Here is a 16364-nt window from a genome sequence, read left to right on the forward strand (position 1 = left end):
GCACTCATTTCCCCTCAGTGGAGTAAGAACCCCATTAGTATCAGATACATCCAGAGCACAGTCTGAGCTTGACAACTCTGTAGAAAGATCGGTATCATGCTCATTCTCAATTTCTTCATTTGTCAAATGGTAATAATATCTGCTACATGGGATAATGTAGAAATTAAATGAGATAAAGTAAATTATGTTTGGTAACTAAAGAAAGAAATGAAAGCACATTATTTCCTATTCCCCTGCTATTCTTCAATCACCAGTCTTTTTATAGGAAGCTTCAAAACTGCTGTCTTCAGGCCATTTTTTTATTGGTCTTCCATTTTTGAAAGCAAACAAGGAAGCAACATACACTCAGAGTAGAAATACTTCACAGCTCAGAGTTGCAAGAAGTCTCGATTTTCCATTAGCTCTATGACCTTTGAGTCAGTTAACCTCTTTGAACCCGTTTTCCATCTGTACAATATAATTAATAGTATCTACCTTACAGTTGTATATTTAAGGTTAGAAGTATATGGAAAATTCTTACAATGACATGTAATTCAGTAATATTAGTTAAGAAGTGATAGCTCCTCCTACTCCAAAAACATTTTATGGAAAGAAAAGGTGTGTTACTCTTTCTTCTTGCATACCTAGTTTGAAATTACATACAAAGTTATGTTTGGAATGGTCGTAATGAGAAATGAGGACTAGAGAATAGATATATGCTATACTTATGCCTATTAGACACTGTAATAAGAGTACACTTAAAACTCTTTTACTCGAAAGTTATACCTATATATGTATATATATCAGTTATATATTATATATATATAATTTTATAATGTTAATAGTGTTGCTTAGTAAAATGAATCAGCTGAAACAATAAGAATTAAACCACTAATTGTAATGTGTAACCTTAGGAACAAATAAGCCAATAAAATGTCCATGTCTATTCTGATGGAATAGTATAGACAGATACATAGGTAAAAGCATCTCCCATTTTTGGTAACAGAAAATTGGGGGGAGAGAGTGTGAAGAAAAGACATATCATGAAAAGATTGAGCCCTAGTCACATTCTTACCCTCCTCTGTAATGTGTTCTGGTATTTATGTGTGGTTTGTTGTTGTTGTTGTTGTTGTAATTCAATTTTACTATTTAAAATGATTTTTGACCACTGGTTTACTCAAAGCTCCCCATATTTCAACTAACAGTTGCACTGGGTGGGCAGGGACAAAGGTACCAATTACCACAGCATCTATCATTGGTTAACGGTGTGGGAGCCCGAAAGTGTCCACGAGAAAGAGTGGTTAGGGAAGCGGGGATGTGCCTGCAAACAGGACTCTCTGCTTGGGCAGATCATGCCTGCAAACAGGATGTTCTGCCAAGAGGCCTGCACACAATATCCAAGGTTAATGATTTGCTCGCATACGAGGGAACGTGCCCTCCTTAGAAATAAGGAGGAGGCTGGAATTGTGGGCAGAGCTCTTAGTAAACATGCTGTGGTCGCTTCCTCCCTTTGCTCCCCCCACCCCCGTCCTTGGAATGTGCTTGGCTCTTTGTCCTTATTTGGTAAAAGAATGCATTTTGTAGATTTCAGTATGTATCCAGCTACCGGGGTATAAAAATAAACCGCAAGGGGGCTTGTGGAGAGTTTTCTCCCTCCGGCTGGAGTTGTGTCTTTGTCTGTCTTTTGTGTGTCTTGTCTTTGTGTCATTTCGTCCGCAACAAACGGCTATCTATCTATCGTTGGCTAAAGTGATCACTGACCATTTCTGTTCTGAGAGAAGATTCCCAGGCTCTAAGAATATCTGGCATCAGAACCTAGGATGGAAGACTCAGAAAAATCCAGTGCTTCGCTTCACGATTTATTCTTTGTTTAGTTATCTGAATGCATTTGCCTCCCTTTTAAAAATCCTGGTATTAAGATAATCTTCTACAATTTGCTTAGGCAGGATTTCCATAAATTCTTTTACTCTGTGTTTCATCTGTTTCAGCAGCCAGTTGAAAAACAATTATTACTGTATAAAGTTTCATTTCTTATCCTAGTTGTGGCATAGTGCTGTTGTTTTCTTCTCTCCAATCTAAATATACGACCGTACCTCTCACTTCACTTATTAGCATGTTACACTTGGCCTGTCATTCTTTCCCAGCGCCCTATTCCCTATATTACATTCTTAGTAATATATGTACTAATGAAAGTGTTGATGGTTTTATGGATCCAAAAGAAGGGTCAGGTGAATGTTAAGGCCCCCCACAGATACCAGGAAAAAAAAATGTATACACACACAGTTTTATCTAACATTGAGGAGGTAAGAGCTACCTTCAAGCTTACTTTTGGATAGCCTGAAGCCAGAAACCCCAGGTTAACATTGCTGCACAGAGATAATTTTGCAACATTACAAATTAGTTTAAAGCACAAGTCTCCAAATCAGAGAAAAATAGTTACTATTCTCCTTACAAACTGAATAAACTCATTCATATCATTTCACCTGTGTCCTACATAACTCACCAATAAAATGAGGCCATTGGTTCACTTGGTGTATGGATTCTCCTTGGCTCCAATTACTAAAGATTCCATTAGCCCAACTGCCAAATGCTGTTACTTCATAAGTATGCACCTCTTCAATATATGTCTTATCGATTTATAGAGGTTTAGCATATTGAGCCTTAAAATCTACTTCAAGGATGTATTTTCACCAGAGAATGATCATATTATTGCAACTTAGGATAAATAAATAAACTAGATAGAAGATAGATAGATAGACAGATAGATGACAGATAGATAGATCTTCATAATAGGGAATTAATTGCAAAGATTTAAAAATCTTCTAGATACTGTATTTAGATTAAGTACTTTATGTGTATTATCTAATTTGATCCTCTCAAAACTTTTGTGTGGTAGCACAATTTTATTCTATAGATAAAATAATCAAATACTAGAGAAATTAAGTGACATTTTCATAGTTATATGAACATGAATAAATATGAGGCAGAGATGGGATTCAGTCATATCACCATCATTTTCCATCACCAAATTTTCCTAAAAAGAGTATTTGGTTAAAAGTAAAAACAAAATCATGTGGAATAATAATAAATGGGTTGTGATGTTGGTTTTTTCTTAAATAATTGAACAGTTGTATGAAAATGGTAACGGAGGGAAATTAAACTTACTGTGGGAAATGGTTGGACTTTCTGCCATCAAGTGTGTGTTTGTGTGTATATGCATTTTCCATAATACATATTAATTGAACATGACTATTTTACCAAATGCTTTATGGGTATTATTTTCTATTTTAAGTTATTATTACTTTATGTATATTTGATGTGACTTTTAACATAGGAGTTTTCAGTATATAGTAGCCATTAATACAGCATCGCATGCAATTACCTGTGGGGGAAGCAGTGGCAGTCTTATAAAGGCAAGAAGCATACTCAAGTCATTGCATCTCCTCTGCATGTCATACTTGACCCACATCATTAATGCATGGAAGATGGTTTCTTCATCAGGGACATTGACATCATCACTGGCCAGAAGTTTGTGGAGCTCCTCAGCTGGGAGCAGTAGGAACTCTTGATTTCTCATAACTTCCATTATGTTTTCCTGCAGGGAGAAAACATCTTGGCATAAATTTGGCTTCACTTTGATTTAGCTAGCAAAGCATCTCAGAAGGAAATGAGAAAAGTCGTCAATAACCTTTGTTCTCATTATAACATAATCCTTGAGACTTAATCCTTCAGAAACTAGAAGCTGTTAAAATGAAAGCATTGTAATTGTAATTGAAGTGTAAATGTATCAGAGAGAGCACAGATCTTGTAATAACAGGAGGATTATAATGTTGAGCTTTGTTACACAGGCAGAAAGTACTAAGTGATTAAATGTTCAAGTTTCAAGTGGACCTGCTATGTAAGATTTGGGGAATAATGAAGAGAATAGCATTTTGAATTTCTTAAAGCTTGACTACATATACGTGAATCAGAAAGTAGGAATGAAATTACATAGAGAGTAAGTGACACTATAAGATGCATCATTGTTTACTTAGAAGTGGAAAAAAAAAAAAGGATAAATAGGCCAGAGAAATCACAAAAGCACATATGTTCCACCCTTTTATTATCTCTCATTTCTCTCTCCTCTCACGACAATTTCTTTGGCTTAATTTAGATCCCCATTTATTTTATTACAGATTGCTGCCATAACCTTCTAATTATTCTGCCTGACTCCATTTTTAGCTTTTTAACTGTATCCCCTATAATAATGATAGAATGTATCTAAAACAAATGGTATGCCTTTACTCTAAAGCTTTTGCTTGGTTTTATTTGGTCTACTTTTGCTTTCTGGTTCAAACTTCTGGGTTAAGCACACTAATTCTTTATGGTCTGACCTCTCTGATTCTAAGACTACATCGCTTCACCTTATTTGTGTTCCAGTCACAAAAATTACTTACTCTTCTTTCAGTTTTCCATCCTGATTGACATGTCCTCCCTCCCTCCCTCCAGAGCCTTATAATGACTTCTATCCACCTTGTATTCCTAATTTCTGTCATTTTCAAGTTTCAATTCAAAAGCTACTTGCTATCTATGGGCTTCACAAACTCTCCATCCATTCGCATTTGATCTGGCTGCCCCATCCATCATGCCTGTGCACTGCATGGTATTTATATCTGAAACAGCAATTTCCAAACTGCGGCCTAATTTTTAGTGCACTTAGAGGGTCTCATCACAAACTGTAGTAAGCTCCTTGAGACAAACATCTTGATAATTAACCTTGTATATCTATATCCTGGAACATAGCAGGTGAGCAGTATGTATTTATTGGATAGATGTGTTGATGATCTTTGTAGACAACAATAAAATCACTGTACAGAACAGTGCAGTTTTTTTTCAAACACATTTTTAAACAACTTGTCAAAAACTTTATATTTTAACAGAGAGCCCTTAGGGACTGATATATGGTTAGAGAAGACAGAGATCTGACCGGCTGCCTCTTCTGTTCCACTTCCTCCATGTCTCAACTCTAACAAGATATAACTAAGGATTCTCAAATCATAGTTTTAAAGCCACAGGTTTGGGGGAAATCTGAACACATGCCTATTTTAGGAAAAAATTTAAAAGAGATGGGACTAGATCTCTTCCCAAAAAGGCATTATGACTGCTACAGCTGGGTAGGCAATTCAGCAAGCGCCCATTAATGTCAGAGCAGATCCAAACCTATTTTCTAAGACAAACCTAACCCACCTTATCCTTGGAACTGAACCTATGGCTTGAAATGCCTTCAGCTGTCACAAAAGAATGTCAACTTTTACTTTCATTCAAGTCATTTATCATATTTATGTATATTTAATTGGAATCACAGAATAGCTGATTTCCTGGAAAATTTTGTCCCCTGTGTTTCCTCTATGCCTAATATAGTACTATGTAAATTATAGATGTCCAGTACCTATTTACTGAATTAGCCTTAATTCCTAAAAAACTTGATAAAAACTAAGATCAAGATGTTTTTGAAATCTTTGAAAGATTTTTTTGTCCCTCTATTTTTCCAGTTACTGAAAAATCTATGCCTCTATTAAACTACACACAGAATTATATAGCTAAACCTTCAGTATGCAGTAAAGGGTACTGTAAAAAAGCAGTTCTATGAAACTCTTAGCAGTGTCTATCAAAAACATTGTTTAAGGCATATTTTGTTATATTTTACAGTGGCCTCTTTATGATGACCCTTGGGAGAAATTTCTTGCAGGTTTTGGTAGCAGGAATAATTACACTTCTCCTGAGTAAATCGGTTTGCTTTTATTATGGATGTTGTAAATTATGAAATTGAAAATATTTCTCTTTTTATTTGGCTTTTAGAAAAGATAGAGTTAAAATGAAATCTATCTGATGGGAAGGCTATAGCCTTTTATACTTTGATTTTTTTTCAGATACTCCAATAGGTGTCATTTAACAACACTATAGCAGATATTTTTTCTTTTATTCCTGCAACTGATTTAGAATATTCTTATAATTTTATATCTTTGCAAGTCAGACTACATTTTTGGCAATAAGCCATGTTGTTTGTAAAAACTGCAGTAAATAAACTGGACATTAAGAGCTAGTAGCAGATATTATTGGATCTGTCACACTGTATATTATGCTGTTTACTATTTTTTCTTTATACATTTTAAGTTTCTAAAGTTCTCTTTGCTCTTTTTTTTTTTCTCCATCAAGTTCTCTTTTCATGATACCCTGCCCAATATTTTCCTGTTTTTTGGAATCTAGCTTCTGGAAATTGTTTTAAATTCATTATACTCTATTCATTAAAAAAGAATAAGAAAAAAATTTACACTAGTTTCCTTACACTGCTTGTGTACCTTAGTTAACTCCTCATCTGAGAAGATCAAGTAGTGAGAGTCATCAAAATTCTTGGGCCTGTTTACCTTTTGTACAATAACTTTACTTTAAATATATTCAATAATTCATTCTATATAGATTTATTGAACATCTAACATATGGTGCTGGATAATTGTAGTGAAGAGAACAAAATGATTTGCATCAAAAAGCTTACCACACATGGAACACCTATAAAATGTGCAGTGCTTAGAAAATGACTTGTCAGGCAGGTTTCTCAAATGGGCCTAGAATACAAGTAGAAGCATAAACTAGAAAATGGAAAATGGAAAGATACAGTATTACAACTAGGGGAAAGCATATAAACAAAGACATAATAGCAGGTAATATGGTTTAAAGTGCCATATTTGGCATGTCAATTTGATTGAGAATGAATGAGAAATAATACTGAAAGGGTAATTTAGATCATATAATGGAATAAATTTATTCTAAAATTTTGACAGTCTCTCCATTACATAGGAATATATATACACATATCTTTTATACATAGATTGAAATATTTATATAAAGGATGATTTTAGCACCAATTTAAGTTGCCACTACATTAGACACATATAATCTTTATTAATTACAACAAGTTATCTACTTTTCTTACTTCACAATTTTTACAATAATTTGGCTAGCTAGAAAAGTTACAATTTTGATTTACTCTGAACAGAATTTTTATTCTGTTTTATTTTCTGACCACTGTTATTTAATTATTTTGTAAATTTGACATAAATATTTTCAATATTAATTTTAATTCTCCCTTAATTATATTACTATATAACATCTTACATAAGATCTTATCTTATTATTAGTAATATATAAATAAGTAGTAGTTAATCTGAAGTTCCAGTAGACATTACTGTTTCTACATCATGTTAAAAGTTAGCTAACAATTAAGTCAAAAAGAACATAAGTAATTTCATTCAATTATCATATTTTAGTTATTGATTTAGTTAAAAATATGAGTATTACATTGTAATAAAATATCATATTAGTGTTCAAATAACTTTAACATAAACCTTACCATTGCTTACTTCATTAATAGCTATTAAGAATGTGTAGCACACTAAATACATTGTACACTATTATGGATAACTCAAAGAAACCACTCTGGTATGCATGTCTACTGAATTAAAACCTGTTTTACTGTCTTGCACTTTGTGACCAAAGGTCAGTTAAAAGAACTTTTTTTTTTATAGGTATTGATTTTTTTAATTTTTAATTTTTTTTAGAGAGAGAGAAGAGCACAGCCATGGGAGAGGAGCAGGGGGAGAAAGAGAATCTTAAGTAGGCTCTATGCCTGGTGCTCAGTGCAGAGCCTGATATGGATCTGATCCCACAACCCTGGGATAACCTCAGCTGAAATCAAGAGTTGGATACTAAACTGACTGAGCCACCCAGGCACCCCACTTAGAAGAACCTCCGAGTCACTCTTTTAAGCATTATGTTCTGATGGATAATCCTTTGCCAGACCACCATGGAATCTCTGGCTTGGTTCCAAATCACCAGAGCCTATGGAATTCATGATCCATCTCAAATGTTATTGGTTACAAAGACAAATTCTTAGGAGACTCATGCTATCAAATAAATGAAAAACTGAAAGGTGAGCGTGAGAATTGGGTACATTCTCTGGCTGAGGCCTATTATATAGAAATGAAATTGTAAATGTTTGGTCTAAATTCTGAATTGAAGCAGGAATTACATCATACACCACCAGATTGAGTAAGACTTCATATCAACTTGAAACCTCATGTGAGGTTTGGAAATACGGGCATTGCAGACATAATTTGTTAAGCTAACATAAAGTCATACTGGATTAGAGTGGGTCTTAATCCAATTACTGATGTGCTAAGAGACAGAAATAGACATACAGTGAAAACATCCTCATGAAGACAGAGATGATCCAGAGGGAAGAAGGCCATGTGAAGGTGGAGATAAAAATCATGCTGCCACTAGCCAAGGAATCCAAAGGATTGCTAGGAATCACCAGAAGTTGGAAAAGACAAAAGGGAATTTTTCCCTAAAACCTTCAGAGCATTGCTCTGCTGATCTCTTGATTTCAGACTTTTAGTCTATAACTAGAAGAGAATAAATTCTGTTGTTTTAGGCTACCCAGCTTTCAATATTTTATTACGGCAGTCCTAGAAAAATAATAAGTATCGTAAGAGAAAGTGAAAAAATAGTTATGTTAAAAACCCTTACATAAACCTAAGAAAGTATGATAATTATTTCCAATCTTTCAAAGTATAATTTCTAGGCTCTTTATTTTATAGAATGATGTCTTTAAGAAATATTAGGTTTCCAATGATCTAAAGGATTGACAGGGTCAAGAAAAAGTATTCTACTATCAGGATCTGGATCTTTCTCTCTCTTTCTTGTTCTCTCTCTCTCTCTCTCTCTCTCTCTCTCTCTCTTCCAATCTCCCTCTGTCCCTCTCTTTCTATTGCCTCTAGAAGTATTCTCTTCAAGTTATCAAGGGCTTCTTGCATTAGCTACCTTGAAGTTCCTATACTGATATACTGGTGTCAAGACCAAACCTTTCAAGTTAAAACCTTGACTTTTGATTACTTGGCTTGCCTGAATTTTTAATTTTTATAATTAAAGAATTTTTAAAATCAAATTAAATTTTAAATAAAATGTCAAAATCCCTGTATCTGATACTTTTAAATACTACATTAGAGTTCAAAGGGAATTGAGACTCATTGAGATAAAATAACACATTGTTATTTTACAGATGAGAATGTTGAGGCTGGAGAGGCTCATACACAGTCATACCATTAGTCACAATAAGCCTGGGACTAAGGAACTCAGTTTCTTGTCCTATTATATTATCTGGGCTATCTATCCTTTGGCTAAGTTCTCCTTCTGCTGCTGCTTTGTTCTTCTAGTTTAGATTTCCTGTTTTACTTTCATCTATGCAACATGTGTGCACCTTGATTCTTAAATGCTCACCTGAACATTGTTTCCACCTCTTTCTTGATATATCTGAATTCCATGATGTGGCATGGATAATTATGGAAAGTCACATATTACTACTGACTTGGAAAGCTGGTTAGGATTTAGATCCCAGCCCTGCTATCCACTGGTTGTGTGATGAAAAAGTTGGATTCTTTGTGTGTAAATGGGATAAAAATGGTATCCACCGTAAAGCACTGTTGTGAAGATTAAAGGTCAGGATTAAACTATGTTTACTTCTCTTAGAGAAGTATCTGATACTTAGCAAGTGTTATGTAATAATCAGCCATTACTAGTCTATATCTGTGCCTACGCTTCACCTCAGCCTCCTACTGTTAGCTATATTGCCCACATTCACATTTCTTTATCTTCCCTATTTTCTTTACTGAGACTAAAACAGAAATGTTCTGGCTCCTAGGGAATGCAGTTTCTAATGAGAAACAAAATATGATATTATAAAGTATTTTATGACAAGAGAAAAAATGGGGGACTTAATGGAGTCAAAGCTATGAAAATGAAAGTGAAGTAAATTAGGTCAAGAAGGAGCTTGAGTTAGGAGATAAACACACCTTTTCTCTCTAGAATAGCAATTCTCTTTTTTATGTTTTGTTTTTTTTTAATTTATTTTTGAGAGAGAGAGAGAGACAGCCTGAGCAGGAGAGGGACAGAAAGAGAGGGAGACACAAAATCCTAAGACAGGCACCAGGCACTGAGCTAGCTATCACCACTATCAGAGCCCGACGCAGGGCTCGAACCCACAAACCGTGAGATCATGACCTGAGCGGAAGCCGGACCCCTAACTGACTGAGCCACCCAGGCTCCCCAAGAATAGCAATTCTTAAGACAAGGAAATATTTCTCATAGAATCACAGATTCACAGAGCTCTAAGGACATGTTGCTGTCATGTGATCTAATTCTCATATCATCATCTAGCATGGGGAATTACTTTTTTTTTTAATACTGTTTATTTTTGAAAGAGACAGAATATGAGCAGAAGAGGGGCAGAGAGAGGGAGGCAGAGAATCTGAAGTAAGCTTGAGGCTCCTAGCCGTCAGCACAGAGCCTGACATGGCCCTCAAACCCACAAGTGAGATCATGACCTGAGCCAAACTTGGACACTTAACCAACTGAGCCACCTTGGTGCCTCTAGCATTGGGACTTTCTGTGACCTCACATAATCTCAAATTGGAAACAATCTTTGAAGCTACTTAGTTTAATATATACTCTATATACTGGTCTGTCCACTGTTCACCCAGTGAAGATTTTCAGTGATTGGAAACCCAGTATCCTATAAGAAAACCCATATCATTGCCGAATAGCTCTGGCAGAAAACTGCCCTCATATGGAAGTAAAATCTGCCTTCTTATAATATTCTTACATTAATTCCAAAGCAAATCTATTGTTTAGTCTATTGATCAGCTTTTCAAATGTTGAGGATTTTATTTTTCTCTCTTATATTATGACTTTTAAAGGCCATAGAATTGTCATTGTTAATCTTTCTAAAAGATCCTAATCTTCAAACCAGGAAGTGACGCTAGAGCAGAAGATACCATCTTTGCTAAATTTTCCTTGAAATACCTCCATTCTTTTCTTTATTCCTTCAGAAATGATAATAAATAAAACAAAAATGAAAATATTCTTATAGACTTTGTGTTCTTTATTTACATATAAGTTTTTAAACCTTCTCAAAGGCATTTTCCAAATAATGGCAAAGTAAACAAATATTAAGCATCATTGCATAAAAATCTAATTTCAATCATATATATATGTATATGTATAGATGTGTTTATAATTAGTGTTATTCAAATAAAACAAGGAAAAGAAATATTCAAAGAGTTGTCAATGTTCATAATAGACAAGTGTTTTTCCTACCAATTTTGTCAGTGCTTAGTAAATGACTATGGAATAGAATTCTTTAAGTATTTAAATTATATATCAAACTCTTTCTTAATAATAACAGTATACAGTAATGGCCACAGCTTTAACAGTTCTTCTGAGTTTTCCTTAGCTACAGATAAACTATCAAGATCTAAATTTGCCAAACTAAAGTGCATGTTTGCAATTTCATTACTAATTATTTTCCATCTATTAGGTGTGCTTATGTAATTGGTTGTAACCCCCCAAATATTAGAGTATCAATGTTAAATAGAAGCATTTTATAGAAATTCTAAACTTGTATCCATTATCAGAAATTATTCCTGATAGTCATCTTTCAAGATTATTGTATTGACAAAAGATAGTTTTGTTATTTTAAGTTCCTTAAAGTATAATGAGTCTATGACTAGAAATCTTTTCTGACAAAATATTGTTAAAGAGGTAAGATAACCTGGAAATTATAGTGGAACAAGCAACAATTATTCAACAAGGATTAGAGAACATCCCTTTTTAATATTCTCTAGTTAGGATTTCTCAGGTAAAGCATTTCATTATTTTAAGATATGTCCTCACCTTGAAAATGGGCTCTGTAACAACATGTATCTATAAATCTTTTCTGATTTGCTTTTGAGCACATTGATCTTAGAAAGAAATAATTCTTAAACTTTACAATGTTATGCAAATGAAATGCAAGTATCTTCATGGGATTCTTTAACCATTGTAATAATTTGGTCTACTTTTGATACTGGAGATAAACTATTCAAAAACTTAAATATGTGATACATATTATATACTAATATGCAGGAGAAGGGAAAAGGGAGCATGTACAAATCACTTATAAACATCACTACCAATACCCCATTCAGCTAAACAGTTCTACTTCCTTTTATTTTTTTTATTTTCTGGTTTAACAGAAAAGTAACTAATTGTTCACAAACATATTAATTACTTTGCAAACTGTGATACTGTAATTATGCATGCATAAATTATCAGAGTAGTAGCATTAATTTTTCTAACTTAATATTAGGTACATTTACTTCTCGGTAGAGCCCAAAACTATCTTCCCCTGCTTCCTTCATAAATTGCTCTGCATCAGTATTTGCCAAGTTTCTTTTAGGTGTCTTACAGAAATCACTGAGAAGGGCAGCAGATGGAAAAGAAAGGAGGAACCTGAAAAATCTCTGTGCAGTCTTTATGAGAGGCACATATTTGTGCCAGCCCATGGGAGAAATGGTAACATTGCCAATTAAATCTGGAGGCAACAGCATACCTATGAATTCAAAGCTGTTTCTTTTCACTGTAGCAAAGTGTCCAGAATGCCTGTTCACATAGGCTTTTTCTTGAAGGAGTTACAATGCCCCATAAAAATATTAAAATAATGATCCTCTACAACTTTTCTAGAGAAACAGAATTTTAACATAAGATAGTATTTCTGCAAGGACATCTTGCAGAAAATTGGCTGTAAGAATCTTCGTTGGTGCATAAAAATGTGTATTTTATCAGCTAGTACTCATTCTGTGCTTACAGAAAATTGAAAGAAAGTTTACCCTTATCTTAACAGAAAACAATTTTTTTTCAGAACCAAAGAAGGATTGTTTTGTCAACCTGTATTTATATAATCTTTTGTTCTTCTGCATGTAAACATAAATGATGCATCAGGAAAGTCTGTTATATGCATAATCTAAAATAGCCTGACAGTTGAGGTAAAAAGTATGTGTAGAAAAAAAGGAAACAGTAAGTATGGAAGTTGCTTACATAACCACATTGATTAGTTTGCAGTTAAGAACAGCATTAGCATTCTGGAACAAAGAATGCATTATAATTTTGCCATCTTAAGGTTTAAATGGTCTCTACAGAAGCATGTAAAATTTTAATTATAATTTTGCATTCATTTATTGCTTAATAAAAGGATTTAGCCTATTTCCCTTCTGGGGTGGACTAATTTACTAGCTGCTTTCAACCAATGTCTAAAATTACAGTGTAGTATATTATCTTATATTTAACATCTATAAAAATTTTTAAACAACGGACATAAATTGTAATCATTTTCAAAAAATCAACTAAAAATCGAAAACAAGCTATAAAAATTCTTCCCAAGAAAACTATATAATGGAAATTAATGAAAGAGAATATTTTATGTAAAATAATTAGAATAAAGAGGATAATCCCTTTGGTAGTTATATAAATGTATAAAAAATTTTCGTCCAGTTTGCCAAATAATAATTTAGTGCATGTCATTAATTTATCCCTCAACACATAAAATAGTCATTCATTACCTTGCAACATATATGTTTACATACATATGTATGTATTAAAATGCATTACATATGAAAGTTGGGGCTGAAGTCCATAGAATATTATTATATTTTGTAAATAAAATGTAGTAAAAAGAGGCAAGTATTGCTATGAAAAGTTAGGTGTTCATACTTCACAAAGGCTATATACATTGCCATGCCAGAGTTGTTTTTATAGAGTGACTATCTATTAATTGTTAAAAAAAAAAACTAACTATACATTTTTACATTTGATAAACCTATTAAATAATCATTTTTCTGATTATTTAAAGTAAAAAGAATGATAGATATACATATTTGTTTCATATTGCTCCTGTAACAACCACAAATGTGGCTTAAGGAAACAGCCATTTATAATTTTATGATCTCACAATTCTATAGGTTAGAAGTCCAGCCAAGGTGTGACTCAGCTGGTGTGCTATTGCCGATTTCAAAGCCAAAATTAAAATGTCACCAAGGCTCCTTGACTTTCAGTCTTTGAGAGTGAATCTGTTTTGAAACTTATTCATAGAATTCAGTTCTATGTGGTTATGGGACAGAGATCCTCATTTCCTTCTTGGCTGTTGCCAGAAGGTCCTTCTCAGCTTCCTGCATTACTGAGCATGTCCCCTTTCTGCATCTTTAAATACGACAAAAGCAGGCTGAATCCCTCCAATTCAAACCTCTCCTGCTTCCCCTTCTGCCTTAAGTATTTTGTTTCCTATTCTGCCACATCTCTGTGACTGACTCTTCTGGCTTCCTCTTCTGCATGTATCTGCTCCTGTCATTATGCTTGAATAATCCTAGATAATCACTCTATATTAAACTCAATTAGTTACCTCAATTCCATCTGCAAAGTACCTTCATGGTAATATCTAGATTAGTATTTGATTGAATAATCAGGGGAGTTTTACAAAGAGAGGAATCCAAAAAAGGGACTCTAAAAAAGTAGGAAAACAGCTCCTGGCTATTGCTCATGGTCCTTTGGTGATGGACCTCTCACACACTGAGTTGCATCAGAGGAAGCTCTAAGTTAGTTCAAGGCAAGTGCCTGGCACACACAGACTTCTGGCAACTCAGTAAATAATTAGACTTATGGCTTTAGTGAAAAAGTGTGGAGAGCTCCTTCAGATGGCTTCATCTAATAGCCTCATGAAAACTTTGAGACTTAGTCTGCTGTTAAAATGAAAGATGCAATCTTACTAAACTTAGTGAGACTAAGTATCCTTAATGAGCCATCAGAGAACCAGGCCCATGCATGAACCAGGAGGCCTCTATACTTGAGTCCCTATTGGGACAATGGAGACAGTGGCTTCTCTGTTGATAACGCCTCAGAGGTGGGTGGGCACTCTGGAGAGACAAACTCATGAAGATGCAAGACTCCAGCCAGGCCAGGTTTTACCCTGCCCTATATGTGCTATTTCTACTTCACTAGAGGAGAATTTTGAGCTTCCTCTACCAGACAAATTGAGTCCTTTTTATAGATCTGTGACATGATTGGAATTTCTGGTAGTAAAGCTAATTCACAACTATGAGTCATATGCTCACTATATGCTGAGATTCTCTCTGATGGCTCTTTCCAATTAAGTTTTACTGAGATGGAATGAGGTGTGGTTACCATCTAACTTGAGAGACATGTGGCACATTGAGAAGAGCTTCATGGGGTACAGATGGCTATCCAGACCACCACAGCCAATGTGCCACATTAGTTTCACTGAATCATGGGCTATGGCTAATGGCCTGGTTGTATGGTAAGGTCAATGACAACTCTTAGACTGGCATAAAAAACAGGTCTTCTCATCTCCTCCCTGGGGACAAGAGATTTAGATATAATTGTATCATTTTGTTAACCATGTAGATGCTCACCAGCAAGTCTCATACATAGAAAAAGGGAACATAACCAATGGGTATGCCACGTTTGTCAGCTAAACGTAGAAAATGAATTATTGCTTTACCAAGAGCAAACAGATGTGCTGGGATACATGGAGGATAGCCCATGGAATTTCAGACAACATCCTAAACTGAGCCTATGGATTGCCAATTCTATCAGAAGCTACCAAAACATAATGGAAAACCTGTCCCCCTACAAGACTCTGGCCAAGAGTAATACATAGGGACAGATTCTTTGAGTCAGTGGACCATGAAGATCTGGTCTGTCATCCCATATTGAGGGGGTTCTACTGGATCATTACTGTAGTGTGAAACTTTCTCCAGGTTTGGTCTGCTCATTCGAGTGACTTAGACCATAATATCTGGGCCCTACAAGATAACATTTTTTTTCTCATTTGGGCTCCCTAAATACATTGCATCTAATACTAGCCCTGAAATTTCCAGACCAACTTACACCCTGGTAGGCCTAACCAAAGGGCATATGATATACTCAAGATGCTGTGTATCATTCCCAAGTCAAAGGGATGGTTAAGTATTTTAATGGAAAATAACAGTAAGGTATAAAGGGCTGATGGGAAGTGACAAGAGAACCCCAGTCTATACCATGAATTTTAGGTGAGGAGTCTAGAGCAATGTAGTAACTCTATGAAATAGTACTTCTCATTTGCCCTTCATGTTTGACCAGGCTGTCTCCTTCTTTCAATTGTACACCTATGTTTACAGTTATTGACACCTTGGACTTTATGGGGGACTCTGCAAAAGTCTTCCATTCTTGTTAGCCCCTTTCCAAAAATTCAAATAGATGGGGAATCAGGATAGCTATTAAAATTCAAGAGATATAGACAGTAGTCTCCTTGTTCATTTTCCCTTCAGGTGCAGAGCTTGAGTTTTTACCTATAGAAACCTTGGAAAGAATGACTATCAACTTGAGGTCTCTAGTTCAAACATTTTTCCTTAAGGTGGACCTGGTATTGTGATCTTGGTAATGTCATAGGATGGATATCAGCATATAAAATAGATGTTTTTTTC

At 34.7% G+C, this 16364-nt stretch overlaps 1 protein-coding gene across 2 annotated transcripts in view; it reads right to left on the minus strand.

Moving 5' to 3' along the window:
* KLHL1 (kelch like family member 1) overlaps positions 1-16364 on the minus strand; it is a 368129-nt gene that overhangs the window by 161232 nt on the left and 190533 nt on the right. For both annotated transcript variants that reach the window (XM_039244388.1, XM_039244387.1), the window contains one exon: positions 3362-3574. In XM_039244388.1, the coding sequence (XP_039100319.1) occupies positions 3362-3574 (213 nt within the window). The remainder of the gene's footprint in view (positions 1-3361; positions 3575-16364) is intronic.

This window comes from Hyaena hyaena, unplaced genomic scaffold, assembly GCF_003009895.1.
Source record: "Hyaena hyaena isolate Hyena2069 unplaced genomic scaffold, ASM300989v1 scaffold_239, whole genome shotgun sequence".
Classification (NCBI taxonomy): domain Eukaryota; kingdom Metazoa; phylum Chordata; class Mammalia; order Carnivora; family Hyaenidae; genus Hyaena; species Hyaena hyaena.